The following is a 24112-nucleotide window of genomic DNA, read 5'->3' on the forward strand; positions in this document are numbered from 1 at the left end:
GACATACTTCTTTTCGTGGAGGAAGAGAAAATGGAAAGGTTATGGTAAAAGTTTTCCCCTGACATTAAGTCTAGTCCTGTCCAGCTCTGCGGGTTGATGCTCATCTCCATTTCTAAGCTGAAGACCCGGCGTTGTCCATAGATGTCTGCAAGGTCATGTGGCTGGCATGACTGCATGGAGCGCTGTTAACTTCCCACCGGAGTGGTACTTATTTATCCACTCCCATTTGTATGTTTTTGAACTGCTAGGTTGGCAGAAGCTGGGGCTAATAGCAGGAGCTCACCCCGCTCTCCAGATTCAAATTGCTGACCTTTCGGTCAGCAAGTTCAGCAGCTCAGCAGTTTAATCTGCTGCACCACCGGGGGCTCCTGAAAATGGCAAACAATAAGATTATAGAAGACTTAAGACAGCAGTGGCACAGACCGAGGCAGCAATTTTGTAGATAGGATATTTCAGGAGCAGAATCAACGTATAGGATGGTATATCAGAAGGTATAGCTCTGGACAAATGCTCAGATCAGAACATTAGATTCAATCTGTAACAAAAAGAAGCAACAAGATAAGACACTGAAAGGCAGATATGTTTCCTCAACAGTAACAAGAGGAGGAAAAGCAAATTATAGTTTACAAATAAGCCTTTGAATCAAATGGGAGCAATGCTTTGCACTGACTCTGTCCTAGAGAAATCCCCTTATTTGCTTTCTCATGTGTTTGAGTGAAAGTATAAACTTTAATTTAGAGAAAAATACCATTATCTTCAACTGTGTTGATCAGTGTTTTATTTGCTTGCTACACCAAGTTTTTGCAGAGCTTATTTGTACCTATAGATTTTAACACAGTGGTTGTAGCAGTCAGCAACTGCAACCAGCCCATGTTCCATCATGCAGAGGCCGCTGGGGCCTTGCAAGCCTTGGCTCACCACAACAGCACTCAGGGAAGAGTCCGGATTAAACATCACGATGCAGTTTTGTGCTTCATCAGACACAAGGACATTTCCATGAAAGTCCACACAGACTCCAGAGGGGTTTTCAAAAGTGAATTTTTTCCCATAATGAGGCCCGATGGTCTGCTTCACACTACGCTCCTTGTCGATCACTTTGATGCAGCAACCCTGGAATCGTCCAAAAAGCTGGCCTTCTGTGACTAACAGCTCGTCATTCTGGGATCAAAAACAAATCATAGAAAAACAATGTGTGTTAGAGAAGAAAAGTCATCTCATTTTTTAATCACCCACTTTTCTGTCCCATTCTGTCTCTTAAGAAATTCAGGGCAACATGTTTATGGCCAAGCTAGCACAGTGGATTAAACCGCCAGCTATAGAACATCCTGCTGACCGGAAGGGTAACACTCCAAGCCGAGGACAGGTGAGCTCCCACCATCAGCTCAGCTTCTGCTTACCTAGCAGTTTAAAAACAACAATGTAAGTAGATAAATAAGTACCCGCTTTGGCAGGGAGGTAAAAAGCGCCCTGAAAAACATGGCAGCAAAATCCGACCAGGAAGGTGTCCATGGACAATAGGCTCCTCGGCGTGGAAAGTGAAACAACAGTACCTCCCCATGGCTAAGTCGAGCACAGCCAAATGCCAGAGATGAAATGAGGGAAGCCTTGCTGTCTGTCTGTCTTTGTCAATTGTATAACGGTATTGAATGTTTGCCATATATGTCCCTGTAATCCGCTCTGAGTCCCCTCGGGGGCATAGAGCAGAATATAAATAAAGTGTGCACTGGCCCCAATTCTATTGTTAGTTCTAATTACTTATTTATTGTGTCAGAAGCAAATTGAGAATACAGTTATAATGTATAAAAAAACACAAAGTTAAAAACTTTCTTTTGACCAAAATCTGGACACTTGGAGTGCCTCTAGTGTCACTGTAAGAAGGTCCTCCATAGTGCCTGTGGCAGGGCTCAGACTGCATTGTAGTAAGTAGTCTGTGGTTTGCTCTTCTCCACACTCGCATGTCGTGGACTCCATGTAGCCCCATTTCTTAAGATTGGCTCTGTAACTACGCAATTGTTCTAACTGCAATAACCTATCAATCAATCTGTGTAACTTTTGACCTACCAACTCACCATTGCTAGTCTAGTTGGGATTGATAATACAACTGAAGTCCCTCACACCTACTCAAACAAACACCTGAGACCAAAAGCAGTCATAGGAACAGAGCTTGCAATTTTTGGGTGATGGTATCCCAAATGGTACCTTTTTTGAACTCTGTATGGAGTGGTGTCAAAATTTATTTATTTATTTATTTATTTCCATCATTTATATGCCGCCCTTCTCACCCGAAGGGACTCAGGGCGGCTCACAATACAGTAGAAAAATAAGACATAGCAATTAAAACAATCAATTTAAAACAATCCAATAAATACATTTAAAACAGTATAATAAAATACTTAATCCATTCGTCCACATAAACCTTGCACGTAAACCTTAGTCCGGACCGAGTTAAAGCCATCATAATTCATTCATTAAACGCTTGTTCGCAAAGCCAGGTCTTTACCTTTTTTCTGAAACTCAGAAGGGATGGAGCCTGCTGGATGTCACTGGGGAGGGAGTTCCACAGCCGAGGAGCCACCACCGAGAAGGCCCTGTCCCTCGTTCCCACCACTTGTGAGGCAGGTGGGACCGAGAGCAGGGCCTCCCCAGACGATCTTAAAGTTCTCATGGGCTCATAGACCATAGACCAGTGGTGGCTGGTGCCTCTCTTGTCAGAGAGGCATGTAATCCATTCAAGTTTTAATCCAAAGTTTATAGGACCCTTCTGAATAAATTCAGTACCTTAGTCCCACCAGATACCCAGCCCGCTTACAACTCATTATCAGTTATTGCACTTTATCATTGTTCCTACCCTTTATGGTTTTAGTATTTTTTGAGATTGCTTCTCCACCCCTATTTTTGATCGCTATTATGCCTCCTAGGAGCCATATTCAGAGTTCTACACAATTTTCCCTCTGAATGTTTAGTTATTATTATTGTCCTGTTTTTAATTCTGTTGATGGGTTTTATTGTTTTATGTAGTTATAATGTTTTTAATTGATTGTTCTGTGTTTTAACTTGTGTTGTTGGGCTTGTCCCTATGTGAGCCGCCCCGAGCTATTATTATTATTATTTTATTATGACACATTAGCAAATAACAACAATTTATTTATTGATTAGCCAGTTGGCCTTATCAAGGACAGACAATACAAAAACAACATACAACATACATCTGGTTCACTTAAAATAAAATACAGATATACAGGTGTCTGCCTGCTTGGTGCCAATGTAGTTTAGCTAAAGATCTATGCATCAACTATCCTCGCCTCCCCTACACTGCACCCCAATCTGATCTATGTACTCTGATCTCCTTTTAGCAGCTTTAAACAAATACAGGGCCACTTTTGTTGTCAGAGTGGGGTTATAACCGGCCAATAAAAATGAAGTTTTGGCTTCAATAACCCAGCTTGTTTTATTACCAATAAAAGGCCATAAGTATTGTTTCCTTTCTTTTTTATATAGGTTACAGTTGTGCAAAATGTGGTTCAAATGTTCAACTTCAGGGCTGCCACAAATACATAATCTTTCTTCATATGGGATATGATTGAATCTGCCGTGTCTCTCCATGGACTCCATTTGTTCGAATCTTGCCCTAGTGAAAGTGATTCTTAGGTGTCTTGGCATATCTGCTTTTAGGTACAGTGCCCTCTGGAAATTACATTTAAAGCGCCCTAACCACTTCAGAGATCCTGTATTAGACAGGGTGGCTATGTCTTTTTGGGCTTCAATATCTAGGATTCTTTGGATTACTGTCCTTTTTTCGGCATCCCTATTCTGGTCTGATGAAGTCATTTGTAAACCACAGGAGCGAAGAAACCTTGCTAGTTGTTCTGCCCAGGAGTCTTGGTTAAAGCCATTAGATTGTTCTAAGAAACACAATTTTGGCAGTCTGTTATTTTCGAGATTTTTTATTTTAGACCAATAGTTAAAGGCCCTGATTTTGGCGAGACCTTCGATAGAATGTATTTCTAACTCTGCTCTAACTGCGGTAGCGGTGGTCTTAGCGTCAACGCCAAGTATCTGTCTTAGAAATTTTGATTGTGTTTGTTCTAGTATTGGTAGTTGGCTTAGGCCCCAGATTTCTGCTCCATATAGTATCATGGGGAGGATTTTTGCTTTATAAACTTTGATTATTGGAGTTAAAGAGCCAGGATATCTATGGGTTAGCAGTCTTGCCAGTGTGTTAGAGCGTGCCCTGGTTTTGATCGCACAAGTTTGAGAATGTGCTAGCCAAGAGCCAGTCTCCGAATATACTAAGCCTAGATATGTAAAGGAGCTAACCTGTTCTATATGTTCTCCATCTAGAACCCATTTGTGTCTAGATGGGCGTTTTCCGAACACCATAATTTTTGACTTGGTTTTGTTTATTGTCAGCTCGTTTTTGTGGGCGTAGATGTTAAGTTTGATCAGTAATCTTCGTAAACCTATTTGGGTGTTAGACATCAGAACCAACACAACGACGTTGTATGACACAGCAAACAAGATAGATATGCTGGATTTCATATCACAAAATCACAAGTCGAACACTTCCCAAGTGTCTAGGACTGTGTGATGTATTTTCGGATGATGCGTGCAGATCCCAGCAGGGTGGCCTTTTGCAGTTGACAGATCGTAATTTTGTCAATGTCTATTGTTTCCAAATGCCGGCTGAGATCTTTTGGCACGGCACCCAATGTGCCCATCACCACCGGGACCACCTGTACTGGTTTCTGCCAGAGTCTTTGAAGTTCAATCTTGAGGTCCTGATAGCGGCTGAGTTTTTCCTGTTGTTTTTCGTCAATGCGACTGTCACCTGGGATGGCGACATCAATGATCCAAACCTTTTTCTTTTCCACAACTGTGATGTCTGGTGTGTTGTGTTCCAGAACTTTGTCAGTCTGGATTCGGAAGTCCCATAGTATCTTTGCGTGCTCATTTTCCAATACTTTTGCAGGTTTGTGATCCCACCAGTTCTTTGCTGCTGGGAGGTGGTACTTGAGGCATAAGTTCCAATGAATCATTTGGGCCACATAGTTGTGCCTCTGTTTGTAGTCTGTCTGTGCAATTTTCTTACAGCAGCTGAGGATATGATCAATGGTTTCGTCGGTTTCCTTGCACAGTCTGCATTTTGGGTCAACAGCTGATTTTTCGATCTTGGCCTTAATTGCATTTGTTCTGATGGCTTGCTCCTGGGCTGCAAGGATCAGGCCTTCTGTCTCCTTCTTCAGGGTCCCATTCGTGAGCCAGAGCCAGGTCTTCTCCTTATCAGCTTTTCCGTCAATTTTGTCAAGGAACTTCCCATGCAATGTTTTGTTGTGCCAGCTGTCAGCTCTAGTTTGTAGTGTGGCTTTCTTGTACTGGTTTTTTGTCTACTGTGCTTTGAGGAGTTTCTGATTTTTGACTTCAATCAAAGCAGGTTCTTCACTTTGCTTGACATATTCTGCCAGGGCATGTTCTTCTTCTTTGACTGCTTGTTTGACTTGTAAGAGTCCTCTGCCCCCTGATCTTCTAGGCAGATAGAGCCAGTCAACATCACTGCGAGGGTGTAGTGAATGATGAATGGTCATGAGTTTTCTTGTTTTTCTGTCCAAATTGTCCAGTTCCATCTGTGTCCAGTTTATGATGCCAGCAGTATATCTTATGACAGGTATGGCCCAGGTGTTTATGGCCTTGATGGTGTTGCCTCCTTTGAGCTTGCTTTTGAGAATTTTCTGACCCTTTGTGTGTATTCTTTACTGACCACAGTCTTCACATGTTCATGCTTGATGTTGTCTAGCTGTAATATACCCAGATATTTATAGGCCTCTGGCTGGTGACACTTTATTGTTTGGCCATTAGGCATATTTATGCCCTCACTTTCAATGATTTTTCCCTTCTTCAATGCCACTGTCGAACATTTGTCCAAGCCAAACTCCATGCTGATATCAGTGCTAAAAATTCGGACAGTGTTAGTCAGAGACTGGATTTCAGTTTCCGTTTTCCCATACAGCTTCAGGTCATCCATGTACATCAGATGCGAAATTTTGTGAGAATTCTTAGATGTTTGATAGCCGAGATTTGTTTTTTGTAAGATTGTTGACAGAGGGATCATGGCAATAATGAAAAGCAGAGGGGACAATGAGTCTCCCTGGAAAATTCCTCTCCTGATGTTGACAAGTCCATAGCTTTCATTTCCAACAAACAGTTCAGTTTTCCAGTGCTCCATCATGTTTTCAATGAAGGTGCCAACGTTTTTACTAATCCCGATGGCGTCCAGGCACTTGATGATCCAGCTGTGTGGGAGTGAGTCAAAGGCCTTTTTGTAGTCAATCCACGTCATGTGAAGATTAGCTTTTCGGCTTTTACAGTTCTCCAGAATCATTTTGTCAATCAATAACTGGTCTTTTGTGCCCCTGCTTTTCCGTTTGTTGCCTTTCTGTTCATCTGGCAAGATGTTTTTTTTCTTCAAGATAGTCTTGAATTCTGTCAGCTATGATGCCAGTCAGTAGTTTAAACATAGTGGGCAGACACGTTATTGACCTGTAGTTTCCTGGTGCTGCTCCTTTTGCTGGATCCTTTTGTATCAGGTAAGTTCTTCAAGTTGTTAGCCATTCACTGATACTTCCTTTCTGCAGCATCTCATTGGGCCATTTTTCCATGTAAACTAATCAGATGTTTGAGCCAAAATCCATGGAGTTGATCACTACCAGGCGATGTCCAGTTCTTGACTTTTTGCACTCGTTTGCTGATCATTTCAGTTGTTATTTCCATCTGTTCCATTTTGATCTGTGAGAATTTTCCTTCAAACTCCTTTATCCACCCAGCGTTTTTGTTGTAGTTCTTATTATTTTCCCAAAGCTCTTTCCAGAACTTCGTTGTTGCAGTTTTCTCTGGCTTTATGGTTACTGTGTCTGTTGTTTGGTTCAGGCTCTGGTAGAACCGTCTTTGGTCTGATTGAAATAGTTGATTTTGTCTGTACTGGATGATTCTGGCTTCATATCTTTCAATTTTTCTGGCTGTTGCTGTAATTTGTTCTTTCACAATTTCCAAGGCTTCTTCAATTTTTCTGGTGTTCAACCAGTACTTTCTGATCAGGTATTGCTTGATTTTGTCATTCTTCAGTTTCTTCTCTTTCATATTTTTCAGGTTACTTGCATCTGATCTAAGTTTCTTGATTTTCAACTCTAGCCTGACCTTCCACTTTGGTTTTCCAGTCGATTTTCTTTGGGGCTGCCTTGGTTATAGGAGCCCAAGCTCTTCTGTTACTGTCACTGCTGCACTGTAGGCATACTGGTTTGTTTGTTCAATTGATGTTATTTGGACAGTGGAGAGTACTGCATTCACATCTTTCATGAGAGGCGCCAGGTGTCTCTTGGGCACTGTTTTTAGAGTTGGGAGCCGCTGTCTTATTGCATTTGCTGCAGCATGAGCCATGATCTTATCCTTGAGCTCTTGTTGTCTTGCTGTCAAGGTTCCTGGTGGTTCAACAGGTGTTTCAAGTGCTGGTTTTTCAAATTCTTGCAAAAGCTCCACACTTTCTTCTGGTTCAATCTGTTCTACCATTCCAAGTGTTGCTGGAGTCTCTGCTGCTGTCTGTGCTGTGGTCTAATGGTAATTTACTTTGCAACTTCACTGAACACTTTGTTTCTGATTATGAATCTTCGTTGGTCAGCCAGTCGGGGTTCTGTTATCTGTGAGTCAGGGTACTCTTGTTTCCACAGTTGATGCATCCTTTTTTGGTAGCCGCGCTTTTCAGGTTCAGAGTTGTAATAGCATTTCATGACTGTGCGGTTTTCTGGCATTGTATATTTCTGCCGCTTCTGTGACTGTTCATTTGGGTTTTGATTATTCTGTAGCCCACTTGTCGATGGATGTCCAGAATCAGCAGCATCCACCGCGGTCCTTTTTATCCTGGGCGACGACCGAGCCAGTATAGACTTTGTTTTGGTTTGATTCTCCATAATGCTAATGGGTTAGGTGCAGTTGGTTGCATTCCTCCGCTGAGGCCTCTCTGGCTTGGTTGGACCTGCCGGTAGTTACACTACCGCCAGCACAGCCCTCAGCATCCTCGGAATGGCTAAGCCCCCCCACCACCACCACATCAAGGTGGCACCTGCGGGGGGGGGGATTATTATTATTATTATTATTATTATTATTATTATTATTATTATTATTTGATTGTATGACACAGCAAACAAGATAGATATGCTGGATTTCGTATCACAAAATCACAAGTCGAACACTTCCCAAGTGTCAAGCACTGTGTGATGTATTTTCGGATGATGTGCACAGATCCCAGTAGGGTGGCCTTTTGCAGTTGGCAGATCGTAATTTTGTCAATGTCTATTGTTTCCAAATGGCGGCTGAGATTTTTTGGCACGGCACCCCACCACCACCACCACCACCACCACAGCAAGGTGGCACCTACCGGGGGGGGGGGGTGATGGTTGTTGTTGTTGTTATTATTATTATTATTATTATTATTATTATTATTATTATTATTATTATTATCCCTCACTTAAAAATTCCCAGACGTTACCATTTTTAACACCACTCAATAGCTTTGATTACTGCATCCATTTTTTCCAAGGATCATATACATTCTGTACTATCAACCAAGTAAGGAGTTTTCTTATAATTTTTTTTCTTTTCTGGAAATCCTACTGTACCTTATTGACAGCCACTCGCACTGGCCGGTGGAATCCTTCAATGGATTGGGTTTTCAGGATGGCGTTCATCCTCCAGTCCACCCCGATGATGTTAATTTTTCCTCCATTGGTCCAGTCTGATACCGCTATCCTGTTGGGCTGCAAGACTTCTATTCCATACGAATGAGGCCAGTTAACTTTGGGAGATTTCAGCTCATGGATCAATTCACCATCTCTGGTGAAGAGCTGGATGATTTTGGTTCCACTAGTCACAAGTAAGACACCATTCTTCATGCAGGTGATGTCGCCCAGACCCTTTATTGGTTCTGGTCCATAAGGAAACCTATTCTTATGTTGGCCATTAGCACTGTAGACTTGGATGTGTCCCGTGCCACTATCTTTCACTACCAAGTCACCATCTGGAGTAGTGGTGAGACTGTTAGGCCAGATCAGCTTGCCAGGGATTGTGCCAAAGCCTCCCAGGATAGTTTCTACAGTATTATAATGGATCTTCTGTATTCCGGAAAGTTTCCATTTCTTATTAAATCTGAGAGTTTCTTCTATCTAACAAACAAGGAGGAAAAGAATAAATGAAAGCAAAAAAAAAATTATCCAAACAAATTATCTCACAGCATAATATTTGCTAATGAATATGTTTCATGATATCATTTCGGCCCATCTGGAATTGTTTTGCTTAGGAGGAGATGAAAGCAGGGCACATGATAGAACTGTATAACTTTACAATTTCCCCCCTCCTCTTCAATAATTATATTTCAAAAGACCATTGTCATCCCCTCTGGCTGAATGAACTAAAAGTTCAAGACAGGAAATAGAAGTATTTCTATGAATGCCATATACTTAATGGAAAATTGGACAAATCCATGACAGGTTAGGCTCTCAATAAGTAGTGTGTATTTTTTAGAAAATATATTGCCTGTAGGACCAGGCATTTCTTAGTGCCAGTATCTGGGGAACATAAATTTGAAGGTGTTCATACATTTGTGCACTGCTTTCAAAGCCTTCTGGATGGTTATAGTGAGAACAGAACGTTGGAATATACAGAGATTTCCTTCTTTCTTTCCTTTCTTTGGCATCACTTAACTTGGGCATTTTCAAACTCCAGCCCTCCAGCTTTTTGGGCCTCCAACTTCCAGAAGCCCAAGCCAGCTTGTTCAGTTGTCAGGAATTCTGGGAGCTGGAGGCCCAAACAGCTGGAGGGCTGGAGTTTGAGGATGCCTGACTTCACTTGATGAAGTCCACATGTTTGAATGCTATTTTGGTTGCTTTTAATAGAGGTGGATCAATTCTAGATACTGAACCTCCTGTGATGTGCTACGGAGTAATGTGATTTTCTTTGCTTTCCCAATGTCTTCCTCATTTACTTGAGGTCATGTTCTGTGCTATGAGATCTGGGAACTAGAAGGTGCTGGTGGTGGTGGACCTGAAGCTGGCGATGTGTCTGCTGAGATACAAAGCCACGAACTAAATTTACCTCTCTGTGCATGGCGTGGGTAGCACCCCGGAGCCACCCTAAACCTTGGACATCAGGAATCCAAGTTCACCCAAATTCTGGCAGAGTGTCCATTGAGCTGGCGCTTTCTGTTTCTCCCCCGTGAAGCTCCCATCGTGACCCTCTGTACTTTCCCTTCACCTGTTATCTCTCTCCTTGCAGTCTCCTTTAACCCCCATTGTTACATCAGTGCTACCAAATGCTAAACAGGCATGAGGTGTGCTGGGCAGGATTCAAATAAGGCACAAAACAAGCAAGACTGATACTTTTACCTGTTCATCCTCTAGTTCCTTCAAAAAGTAAGAATCTAACATTGCTCCTTAGACAATGGCAGGGTTTCTTCCTAGAACAGAAGATAGACAGGGGAAATAGCAATGCTATGCTGGAATTTAATGATAATAATAGAATATATCATGGATGTGATGGTGGAGTTTAAATTTTAGGAACACTCCCATAGTATTAGGAAGCATGTAATTTAAAAATTAAGAGTTAGCATAGTACAGTGGTTTTAGTGTTCGACTAGGACTCTGAAAACCAGGGTTCAAATTGCTGTTCAGCCATGGAAACATACTGAGTGACTTTGGGCATATCAAACCCTCTCAGCACCAAATGAAAACAAAGGCAAACCATTTAGAGCAAAACATGCCAAGAAAACCTTGTCATAAGCTTGCCACAAGTCAGAGTCTGTTCAGAGGTGCACAACAAAAACAACAACAACAACAAAAATTATTTCAGGACTGGCCTTATGGAAGGTTATCATAAAGTGAATGTTTTAAGCTACTTCTTATTCATTTAGCATTACCCGAGTCCAAAGTATGATCCTGGCAAATTGAATTAGGGGTTTAGCTAAGATTACTGAGGTCTAGCTTTAAAAATTTATTTCATTCTTTTTGTGTATTGCATGTCCTTCCTCTAAGGCAGTGGTTCCCAATCTTTTTTTGACCAGGACCCACTTGAACAGGGACCACTCTCCAACATTAGTACCAAAAGGGTTACGAATCAGTTTCTGGTCAACTTTAGATTTGGTTTAGGTATTTGGGATGTTGATTCAGAAAAATCGCATTGGATAGACCACATCAACTCTAGTTTCTGACACAGAACATATGCCATCCAGTAGTTGCCATCTGCTCACCCACAGAAAACCATATTTAATAATCTAGACCTGATGTAGTCTATCCAATGCAATGGCCAGCTCTGCAAAAAGGAGCAGAAATAAAATTAATAAAATAAAATAAAGAGGAAGGAGGTTCGCAGACCAGATTTTCATTATCGTGGCCCATTGCTGAGAACCACTGCTCTAAGGAGATGAAGAAACATATTATGGAAGGCTATGACCGTCCTTATTATCTTCAGTGCTATTCTGTCCCTATTATCCTCAATGCTATTCTATTAGGTGATTTGGCATGAGCAAGTTTGTGAGAGAGCCATGATCTGAACTTGGGTTTTAAAGACGGTTTCATTGTGCTGGAAGAAAGGACTTGTGAAAGCCTGCAAAAATCTGTAAAATATTTAAAACTAAAATTAAGATGGGTGTTTGTAAGTCCTAATTGTGGACTGTGGAACATAAAGTCACAGGGAAGAGGTGGCCTCTTTCAACGAGTCCTTAGAAAAAATAAGAATATGGAAACATGACTATTTGAATGGCAACTCCCAGAATCCATAGTCATACAGGCTGGCATATTCGTGGAACTATTATTCAAAAAAGCAACATATCCGAGTTTTAAACAGTAACCTTTTAGGGGGCAATGTAAGTGTCTTCTCAATATTGTTCATACTTGCTAACTCTCATAACTGTTTTCAAAAGTATCTTTTTAAATTGGCTTTTCATGGCTGCCAAGAACGTTGGCTGTTTTATTTTGATGCCTGGACCTCTTTAGCTAAATGGCATTGCAATCCTATTTTATGTTTCTTCAGAAGTAAATCCCACTGAATTCGGTGAGACGTCTTACCAGGTAAACTTGGCCATAGAGGTGCATTTCATGAGTAGAAAGATAAGGTTTTTTTTTTTTTTAACATATTGGCACATATCAGCTAACAAAGCCTCTGAGAAAGATTTTTTTCAAACACTTTTAATGCATTCCAAGCCTGTAGTTTCCTCCTTGTTCTCTATCTGACTACAATTTATTTGGCAGCATTGGCACTGAGGGACTGGTGAAGCTGGACAAAACAGACTTTTGGTGCCGAGTTGAAATAGCATGTATGATACAGTATAATACATTGTAATAAAGCTTGGGCTGGGATGAAATGGGCTAGCTGCAGCAGGCAAGATCAACAACACCAAATGTTCTGTTAATGTAATTTTTTTTTCGTGTCAGGAGCAACCTGAGAAACTGCAAGTTGCTTCTGGTGTGAGAGACTTGGCCATCTGCAAGGACGTTGCCCAGGGGATTGCCGGATGGTTGGATGTTTTTACCATCCTTGTGGGAGGCTTCTCTTATGTCCCCGCATGGAGCTGGAGTTGATAGAGGGAGCTCATCCACGCTCTTCCCGGGTTGGATTTGAATGGGCAACCTTCAGGTCAGCAGTCCTGCCGGCACAAGGGTTTAACCCACTGCACCACTGGGGGGGGGGCTCCATTGTTAATGTCCAGGAACACATCTACTTTATTAACAGAGTTATACCTGTGTGCCTCTCCAAATAATTCAAAAGGCATTCATTTGGAGTTATTTTCTTTTATAGACAAAATGCTTATTATACTACATTTCAGGGGCATGTGCCAAGGATAAATTTAGCTCCCTCTAACAACCAAAATGCAAATATCAGAGACTACTTCATTCATTGTTCATGAAAATGAAAGCCATGGTGATCTTTTATTCCAGCCATTTTCCCCCCAAAATTCCAAAAATATTACTCAAGACTGTCTTTCCTCCTTTTTAGCCATTGCCCATCAGCAAGAACCTATTCAAGGAAAATCATAATTTATTCAAAACACCTTGTTTTGTAGGTAGTCCTATTTGTGTCAATAATTTTTGAACCATTTTAGTCCAAAAAGATAATAATTACAAACTTACCGGCACTTTGATGTAGCACAAGTCTCACTGCAAACCAACCACAATGTCTGTTCCCATAGCATCATTCCCAGGTGAACCATCTCCAATATCATGGTGCAATATGAGACCTCGGCTACTCGGCATAATGCTTTGTTTTCTTATTCCAGACTCCACTTTTTATCCAGCATTTCACTATTCAAGTATGTATAGACAGTCTCCATGTTACAAACATGCAACTTATAAACGATTCCTAGTTAAGAATGGGGGTGAAACAACAAGAAATGAAAGAAATCTACCCCTCGGGAATTCAATTCACTCCTGAAAGAGTTATCATGGGGAAAATGTGTCTTCATTGAAGCTTTCTCAACAATCCTTGTTTCCACAACAAGCCAAATTTTTGAAAATCCAACTATCACAGAGACAGAAAGTGAGGTGAAATATTTTGAACAGGGACACAAGCAGCAAAACAAACACCACAGGGGTGTTAACCTTTCCCTATGCTATCCACAATGAATATATACAGTATATATTTGGGCTGGAGTTATAATTTTAAAAATGTACCTGTTCTGACTTACATATATATTCAGCTTAAGAACAGACCTATAGAAACTATCTTGTTCATAACTTACCGACTGTCTGTATAGAAAGAAGTGAATGTCTCCTGCCAGTTCTGCATGTTGTTTGAATATTAAATATTAAAAGAATAAATTAAGAGGTTTTTAGTTAAATACTAGTTCTGAAAAGTAATTTCTTTTGCACTGTAATTCAGTTATTGGGAACACATCACTCTCTTGTGGAGCCACGGTGGAGCAATGGCTCTCAACCTGTGGATCCATTTGTGTTTTGAGCTACAACTCCCATAAATCCCAGCCAGTTTACCAGCTGTTAGGATTTCTTCGAGTTGAAGGCCCAAACATCTGGGGACCCACAGGTTGAGAACCACTGGGTTAAAACCCTTGTGCTAGCTGAACTGCTGACCTGAAGGTTGAGTTGCTGACCTGAAGACTGCTGGTTCGAATATACAATATGGGGTGAGCTCCCGTCTGTCAGCTCTAGCTTGCAACGACATGAGAGAAGCCTCCCAGCAGGATGGTAACACATCTGGGCATCCCCTGGGCATCGTCCAATTCCCTCACACCAGAAACGACTTGCAGTATGTTCTCAAATAGCTTCTGACACGATAAAAAACACTCTTGTTAAAATAGTTTCGTTGGCTACTGGTTTGGTTCAGAGCTCAATTCAGAGTGTGAGTCATGACCTATAAATTGACTTAATATGGCTTAGGTCTAGACTGTCTGAAAGATCATATATTCCCAGTATGAATCTGCCAGGGCACTAAGATATTCGGGGGAAGGCTTTCTCTTGGTCCCACTACCATCACATACTCACTTGGTGAAGATACAAGAGAGAGTCTTCTCCATGGCTGCTTCTTTTCTCTGTAATGCTCTTCCACGAATAGATCCAGGCTGGCTCTCTTCTTCCCTGCCCGACAACAGGAAAGTCAGACTCTTCAAGCAGGCTTTTCTAATGTAAACATTCACACGAAGGTGTGTTTTGTTTATCTATGGTTGTAACTTTTGTATCCCTTCCAAATAATTGTACAGTAGAGTCTCACTTATCCAACATAAACGGGCTGGCAGAACGTTGGATAAGCGAAAATGTTGGATAATAAGGAAGGATTAAGGAAAAGCCTATTCAATGTTATGATTTTACAAATTAAGCACCAAAACATCATGTTTTACAACAAATTGACAGAAAAAGCAGTTCAGTACATGGTAACGTTATGTAGTAATCTATATTTACGCATTTAGCACCAAAACATCACAATGTGTTGAAAACACTGACTACAAAAACATTGACTACTAACAAATTGACTACAAATAAAGATAGAATTGCATAAAATGAGCTTACAGTAACAACACTGTCAGAAATTAAATGCATAAAAAGTTCAGTCCTTGCTGCCTAGAGAAACAGGTGTGGATCTGGGCAGGAGGCAAACTGTGTTGGATAATCCAGAACATTGGATAAGCGGATGTTGGATAAGTGAGACTCTATTGTATATTGTTTTAAATAAGATGTTTTAATTTTTAAAATATTGCTAGTCTTTAACCAATTTTATCTGTGATCTGTCATGGGTTCCATTCCAGGTAAAATGTGGAATGTTAAATAAATACATAAAATATTATTCTTGGGATCTTCCAGAAATCAAGGTCACAAGTCTTGGGAGCTATAGTTCAGATTAACTTTACCAAGTGCTGGCAAGAGCTGTGAACATGCTGAATAGGAGTAGGCTAGCTTCCACTTCTCGGCCTGTACAAAAGGGTGCATCCACATTGTAGAATTAGTGTAGTCTGACACCACGTTATGGATCAATGCTATGGAATCATGGGAGTTGTGGTTTGGTGAGGCACCAGAGAAGGCTAAAATTGTAACACTACAGCTCACAGTATTCCATAGCATTGATCCCGAAAGTGGTGTCAAGTTGAATTAATTCTGCAGTGTAAATGTATCTATGAAATTAATATAATCACTGATTTTACTTTACATGGTAATTGTGAGGTTTATTGAGTTGAAGCGTGTGTGCTTGATTCTTCTTCAACCATGGTGCATATTTTTCCATTTTCTGTGATGCTGAGGACTATATGTATTGTTCTGAAAGTCGGAGAGTGAAGAAAGCTGACAGTGAAGTGCTAGAGGAGAGTTTTACAATTTTACAGTCACCATGGAGTACCAAAAAACTGAGAGCAAATCAAGCCTGAACTCACATTACATGCAAAAAAGAATAAACTGAAGCTATTATAATATGGATATACCATGAGACAACATGATTTACGAGAATCAAAGATAATACTGGGAAAAGTGGATAGCAGCAACAAAAAAGGAAGACTACATACGTTACAGAAGAATTGATTCAATTAAGAAAAAGTCATGGCTGTGAGTTGTAAGACTTGAGCAGAGCATAGATGACCAGGGCTTTTGGAGGAGAATCATTCATTGGGTTGTCAGATGCCAGAACAACTTGATGGTAGGATTCCCCCAGGCAGGAAACAGCCAGGCTTTGAAGCTGAAAGGCCATTCAATGCTAATCAAGGTGGCCAATTGCAACATTCACACTTGCCCCAAGCAGACAAGTTCTTTCTCCCACCCTGGACCTTTCATAGATAGATAAACCCCACTTGCCTAGTTTCCAACAGAACTCACAACTTCTGAGGATGCCTGCCATATCCATACGCTCTGAGGGCAGAGGAGCCCCAAGGACGGCTAATGACTCTGAACAAAAGATGCCCCCCAGGCAAGAGACAAACCTTTCCAATGCTAATTGGGGTGATTAATTGCAACATTAACGCTGGCTTCCAACTGACAAAGGACTCTTGTCATACCCTGGACTCTCCACAGATATATATTTACCTTCCTTGCCCAGTTTATCCATGCCTCACAACCTCTGAGGATGCCTGCCATAGATGTGGGCAAAACGTCAGGAGAGAATACTTCTGGAACATGGCCACACAGCCCGAAAGACATACAGCAACCATGGCCATACAGCTCAGAAAACACAGCAACCCAGTGATTCCGGCCATGACAGCCTTCAACAATAACTTGATGGTAAATAGCCACAACAAAGGATTCTATGTTTGTTGGTGCAGATGACTTTGTTCACTTTAATCGCCTTGTTCACAATATTGATAATAATGAGATCTTTCTACATTGATTTCTCCCTCATTTGACTTTTATAGCTCTTCCCATCATGAATGTGTTGAAATTTGTGGGTTTTGGTAAATTAAAAAACAAACGAAATTTCTCAATTTGCACTGCCCAAATTCATTACGTATTTCTATCTCCAGTGCTAAGAAGGCCATTTTGCTGTACAGGTTTTTTTTTTAAAAAAATGTGTAAAATAATTGGTTCAGCTATACTTAAGTGTTAATACAGTTGAATATGTAGGGACTGAAATGCAGACTCTGGCCCCATCTACACGGTCATATATGGTTTTCCCCTGACATTAATAATGCAGCTTAAGTGCATTGAACTGCCTTATATGGCAGTGTAGACTCATATAATGCAGCTCAGTACAGTCAAACCGCATTATGAAACTATGATATGGTAGAGTTGATGGGGCCTTTGAAATACTCAGCACTTTGAGTCTGGAAAGATAAACACATGCCTTTCACGTTTTTCTTTGATTCCCAAGTTCTTTCCTCCCTGAATATGAAGAAATGTGCAAATTGAAGCAAATTATCCAATGGGGACAGAAATTAAATTATCACCCATCATCAAAGAAGATATGTTGACTCCTCAATGCGTAGGCAGCACCCTCTGTTGTTTACTGCCTGCAAATGGCACAGTTTTGTATCCTTATGGCAGTAATGAGAAAGAAAGGGAGAAGGAAAAAGCCAAGCTGAAAGGTTTCGGCACAGTAGATCTTTCTCATAATATTAGTTTCCAATAGCTTGATTGAATTTGGTGAATCTAATATTTGTTTCTTCGCCATCTTTTTGTTTTCATTGGGAAGACCAGGTAAAATAAATATTTAAGAAGGGTATATACTGCGGACTCTTGTGTTGGGATTTGGCTCCCCCATGAATATCAGAATAATTTAATGCTCAAGTCTCATTATATGGAATAAGGTAAAGGTAATGGTTTTCCCCTGACATTAAGTCTAGTCGTGTCCGACTCAGGGGGTTGGTGCTCATCTCCATTTCTAAGCCAAAGAGCCTGCGTTGTCGTAAATACCTCCAAGGTCATGTGGCCAGCATGACTGCATGCAGCGCCGTTACCTTCATGCTGGAACGGTACCTATTGATCTACTCACATTTGTATGTTTTCGAACTGCTAGGTTGGCAGAAGTTGGGGCTAACAGCGGGAGCTGACCCCGCTCTCTGGATTCAAACTGCCGACCTTTCGGTCAGTAAGTTCTGCAGCTCAGTGGTTTAATCCGCTGCGCCATCAGGGGCTCCGGTATTATATGGAATAGTACAGTAAAATGGTGTCTCATATAAAATAAATATAAGGTATCTGTTTATATGACACTTATAAAAGTTTTATATCACTCCAACTGCCATTGTGTTGTCTTACAGAATCCTGAGATTTGTGGTTTTAGTGAGGAACTTCTCTTTTACAAAGCCAGAAAATTCTTAGTACAGTACTCCATGAACTGCTACAACTATGAGTGGCTAGCTTCCTGCTAGTGGTATACAGAAGCGTAAGACCAACATAGAGCAGGCTTTCAGTATCCACTAGAGTTGATTCCAGGATCTCCTGTGAAAACCAAAATCTATGGATCCTCCAATTCTATTATAAACAACTAGCTGTGCCCGGCCACGCGTTGCTGTGGCAAAGTATGAGGCCCCTTCTACACAGCTGGATAAAATGCACACTGAAGTGGATTATATGGCAGTGTGGAGTCAAGATAATCCAGTTCAAAGCAGATAATATTATAAATGGGTTATATAACTGTGTGGAAGGGCCTGGAGCCTACACTGCCATATAATCCAGTTAAAATCAGATAATCTGTACCTTATAGGCAGTGTGGAAGAGGCCTAAGTGAGGCCTAACTCTGCCTGTCCCCGGGGCTGAGTGGGTTGCTAGGAGACCAAGTGGGCGGAGCTTAGCCTTCTAACTGGCAGCAATTGGATAAAAACATTTATTCCTCTCCCTCTAATTAGGACTTTATTTTTCTTTTCTTTTTGTTGTATGAATGTAGAGACATGGATGAGGGGTTGTGCTGCCAAGTTTAGTGTTTCTGGGATGTGTAGTTTTGTCGTTTTGTCCTAGGCCAAAATTTCATTACCCTTATATATATATAGATGGTGTTGTAAAATGGTATCTTTATAAAATGGCAAAGTTAAGGTTTGCTTTTTGGATTTTTAAAACATATATTTCCAAGCTGTGGATAGTTACTCTATGGTTTTAATCATTTTTTTTTGTTTTTATTTTGTTATGTTTTATGTTTTTATTTGATTTTATACTGTTGTATACTGTTGGGCTTGGTTCCCCATGTAAGGCGCCCCGAGTCCCTTTGGGGAGATGGAGGCTGGTTATAAAAATAAAGTTGTTATTGTTATTAGTTGAATCCGTGGATACAGAATTTGTGTATACAGAGGACTGACTGTATACTCATGATTTTTGGATGGCTAACTACTAGGAAACATCCTTATCTAAAGATAATCAGTTCTTGGTCCCATAACAAAACACTCTCAGTAGTAATTTTTGTTACAGTTCTTTGATTTTGTCTTACTTTTGCTGAGAATTGTCACCTTCTCTACTAAGGAGGGAACTAGCAACAAGCACAAAAAATGAAATGCACAGATATAAGATGGGTGACATCTGGCTCGACAACAGTCCAAGTTCAAAAGATCTTGGAGTCTCCATGGACAACAAGTTGAACAAGAGCCAACAGTGTGATGCAGCAGCTAAAAAAGCCAATGGGATTTTGGGCTGCATCAAAAGGAGTATTGTGTTTATATTGAGGGAAGTCATGGTGCCTCTATTCTGCTTTGGTTAGACCTCACCTGGAATAACAGTGTCCAATTCCGGGCACCACAATTCAAGAGGGATAGTGACAAGCTGGAAGGTGTCCAGAGGAGGGTGACTGAAATGATCAAAGGTCTGGAGACCACGAATCCTTATGAGGAGTGGCTTAAAGAGCTGGGGATGTTTAGCCTGCAGAAGAGAAGGTTGAGAAGAGGCATGATCATCATGTATAAATATGTGAAAGGATGCTATAAGGAAGAGGGAGCAGGCTTGTTTTCTGCTGCCCTGGAAACTAGGACTCGGAGCAATGAGTTCAAATTCCAGGAAAGGAAATTGCACCTGAACGTTAGGAAAAGTTTCCTGACTTTAAGAGCTTTTCAACAGTAGAATTATCTGCCTCGGAGTGTGGTGAAAGCTCCTTCCTTGGAGGCTTTTAAACAGAGGCTGGATGGTCATCTGTCAGTGGTGCTTTGATTGTGCTTTTCCTACATGCAAGATATTGGACTAGGCCTATTTGGTCTCTTCATTTAATTAGTCCTAAATGCAGTTCTGTATATGCTATGCCTCCACTTTTTTGCAAACATATCGGCTCCTGGTGTTTTGTGCTTCAAGACCTGTGTACCATGGGGATTGTAATAAAATCCTAAACTAGCAGTTGAATTCCAGAAGAATGTGGTAACTGTATTGCCTTCTGGTATTCATAAAGCTTAACCAAACCTGATGGTGAGAATTTTTTACTGAATTGGTGTGTGGAATATATCCCCCTTCTTGCCGAAACAGGAGGAATGAAGAAAATATTTATTTTCCCGTACCATGACTATAGAAAGCTGGTAGCTGTTATTTCACAGTTTCTATTGAACAAGTTTGTCTACTTCCAAGGACTTTTCTACGTAGAATAAATTATCCCACACCCCTCTGTAGCCTGAAGTGGTATAGTCCATTTTGTCACACTTCATTCTGTTGCATGGACAAAGCTTTGGAATGGAAATACAATGAAGGCAACAACTTGCGAGCAGCTTCAAAAGTCACTATGTATTATTTGGGGGACTGTATTTTGAAAAGCAAAAAAAGAGCACACATTTACCAACTACTGTTACTAGTTTAACTATCAATTGCTGTAGTGACAGAAGACTGATTCTGTGATGAAAAGTAGCCCTGCAATTTTTCAAGTGGGCTTGGGAGCTGGGAAGTTCTCCAGGTATTTTGGGATGGAAAATTCCAACATTCCTCACTTTTTCTGTGCGGGCAACATCTGGAGACCTGCATGATTCCTACCCTTAGTGTAGAGCAGTGGTTTTCAACCTTTGGGTTCCTAGGTGTTTTGGCCTACAATTCCCAGAAATCCCAGCCAGTTTACCAGCTGTTAAGATTTCTGGAAGTTGAAGGCCAAAACATTTGGGGACCTACAGGCTGAGAACCGCTGGTGTAGAGTGAATTGCCATTTCAGCTGTCAGATGTTGGTTGGAAACCACAGGGTCCCCTCCCTGTGCCATTTCCTCTGAGCCCCTTGCCATTTCCCATCGTCCTGAATTGGCACCCTCACAGTGGCAATGAAACACAACCTATAAACTATCTACAGACCCACTAAGAAAATCCAACAAATGTTACGTTCAGCAAAGGACAAAAGAAATCCTCTCACCTCTGCAGGAGTCTACTGTATACTGTGCAGCTGTGAACAAGTCTACATAGGGACCACTAAACACAGCATTATCCAAACATGAATCAAGGAACATAAAAGGCACTGCAGACTAACTCAACCAGAGAAGTTAGCCATAGCAGAGCACTTGATGAACCAACCTGAACACAGCATATTGTTTGAGAACACAGAAATGCTGGACCACTCTAACAACTATAATGTCAGACTACACAGAGAAGCCATTGAAATCCATAGCATGTGGACAATTTCAACAGAAAGGAGGAAACCATGAAAATGAACAAAATCTGGCTACCAGTATTAAAATACTCTAAAATCATGATAGTAAGTAAAGAACAGGAGCCTCCGGTGGCTCAGTGTGTTAAAGCGCTGAGCTGCTGAACTTGCAGACCGAAAGGTCCCAGGTTCAAATCCCGGGAGTGGCTTGAGCACCCGCTGTTAGCTCCAGCTCCTGCCAACCTAACAGTTCTAAAACATGCACATGTGAGTAGATCAATAGGTACCGCTCCGGCGGGAAGGTAACGGTGGTCCATGCAGTCATGCCAGCCACATGACCTTGGAGGTGTCTACGGACAACGCCGGCTCTTTGGCTTAGAAATGGAGATGAGCACCAACCCCCAGAGTCAGGCGTGACTGGACTTAACGTCAAGGGAAACCTTTACCTTTACTTAAATAAAGAACAACACTCTGAAAACAGAGACATTCCAGACATGAATCAATCAGGGGCAGCTAACACCACCAAAAAAGGATTCTCTCAGACAGGAAGAAGCCAGGCCTTGAGGCCACAGGGCCATCAAATGCTAATCAAGGTGATTAACTATGACATCCACACCTGCTTCCAACAGGCAAGCGTTTAGTCTCTCACCCTGGACCTTATACAGACATATAAACCTCCCTTGCCTACTTTCCAACATACCTCACAACCTCTGAGGATGCCTACCATAGATGTGTGTGAAACGTCAGGAGAGAATGCTTCTGAAACATGGCTATACAGCCTGGAAAACTCACATCTGTTACCTTTTTGTCTCACAGGAGTGTCTAGTGTGGCAGGTGCCAATTTTAATTCTCCAGTGCAGGCATGGGCAAACTTCAGCCCTCCAGATGTTTTGGACTTCAACTCCCAGGATTCCTAACACCCCACCAGCTGTTAGGAATTGGGGGAGTTGAAGTCCAAAACACCTGGAGGGCCAAAGTTTGCTCAGGTGTGCTTCAGTGCCATTTTTCTGTCCAAAAATCATTCCTGGAAGTGACCAGAAGCCTTCTTCCAGATTACTCTTATGGTTTTTTCGAGCTTGTTTAGTTCTCAGTTCTCCATTTTTGTATATGTGTGTTTAGTGCTGCTCCAGGTGGCATTCTGGTGCATTGGAGAGTGATTTACACTCATTCTTTTTCAAGAATCTGAATTTGGGGGTAAGGGCTTTGAAGGCACAAAAAAGGGTTGGGATAGGTTTCCCATCTGTCAGAGACTGCTGCATCTGCTCCAATCTTCAGGGAAAGGAAGGAAAATCTCAGGGCAACAGCACTGCCTTAAAAAGTAAAGGTGTGTGCACATGTGCATTCCTCATTTGTAAGACATGACCATTTTTATTTCAATTGCACATCCCATGCAACCACAGCTGAAGCTCATGGTACCATGCCTCTTGGCGTACTAAGAGTTACCCCAATGTGGCATCATTATAATACCTTAATGCAGTGGTTCTCAACCTGGGGTCCCTATATATTTTTGGCCTTCAACTCCCAGAAATCCTAACAGCTGGTAAACTGGCTGGCATTTCTGGGAGTTACAGGCCCAAAACATCTGGGGACCTCAAATTGAGAACCACTGCCTTAGTGCCTTCTTCCTATGATGTCACAAAAGGATCATGTCATGGTCTTTGGATGTTGAAATCTTAGGACCTGGGATAGTCCTGCCTTGACAATCCTAGTCAATGGTCCACTTTTCCCACTCCTGGCCTGACGGTAGGCAGTGTTTCTCCAAGGTTTCCTTTCTGTTGGTTCTCTAGTTCTCCATTTTTAAGACGAACTTGAACGGAACAGCTCTTTTGCCTGAAATACTTTCCAAAGAAAGAATTTCCTTTCTTAGTTCCTTGAAAAAAAGCCAACCTTTTAAAGAGTAGGACATATTGCTAATCTGTCTAATTTATTAAAGGGAAAGTCTTGGTGCTGCTCTATTGCAGCAACAGGAATTTTGGGCCACCTTAAAGGCTAATAAGTTTTACATGGCATAAGTATTCATGAACTGCAACCCACATCTACATTTGATGAAATAAGCTGAAGTCAGTGGTTCGAATCTGGGGAGTGGAGTTTGCTTCCATTATTAGCTTCAGCCAACCAAGCAGTTCGAAAACATGCAAATGTGAGTAGATCAATAGTTACTGCTCCGGCGGGAAGATAACAGCACTCCATGCAGTCATGCTGGCCACATGACCTTGGAGGTGTCTACAGACAACACCGGCTCTTCTACTTAGAAATGGAGATGAGCACTAACCCCCAGAGTCGGACACGACTAGACGTAATGTCAGGGGAAAACCTTTACCTTTACCTTTAAGCTGAAGCTGGAGAACACTCATGCCAACCAAACCTTGCTTGTATTAAAAGTGCCACAATACTTTTCTGCCTTACTCTCTGCTGAATTGATGTTCTAGCTGAGCCTCCAGTTGCCTGTGAGCGTTTGGCTGCAATTCAAGAAGGCAGACATAAACATGCAAGGAATGGTGAGGGGAAACCCCATGTATCTCTGGAACCTGCACCGCCTTTAAAGTGTTTTAACTGAATGTGCTTAAGGCCAGAGTGTTCCTCCATCAGGATAATCTCTCCTCTGGATCTGTCAGTAAGCACGCCCTAT

General features: G+C 41.5%; 1 protein-coding gene across 1 annotated transcript; it reads right to left on the reverse strand.

Annotated features, from left to right (window-relative positions):
- Positions 1 to 761: 761 nt before the first annotated feature.
- On the reverse strand, positions 762 to 10291 carry LOC134296463 (tripartite motif-containing protein 2-like). Its single transcript, XM_062971511.1, has 3 exons — positions 10135 to 10291; positions 8664 to 9206; positions 762 to 1158 (listed from the first exon to the last, which is right to left on the reverse strand). Exons 1-3 carry the CDS (start codon positions 10144 to 10146, stop codon positions 811 to 813), a joined length of 903 nt encoding a protein of 300 aa, XP_062827581.1. The 5' UTR covers positions 10147 to 10291; the 3' UTR covers positions 762 to 810.
- Between the last annotated feature and the right edge of the window lie 13821 nt (positions 10292 to 24112).

This window comes from Anolis carolinensis, chromosome 2 (genome assembly GCF_035594765.1).
Source record: "Anolis carolinensis isolate JA03-04 chromosome 2, rAnoCar3.1.pri, whole genome shotgun sequence".
Lineage (NCBI taxonomy): Eukaryota > Metazoa > Chordata > Lepidosauria > Squamata > Dactyloidae > Anolis > Anolis carolinensis.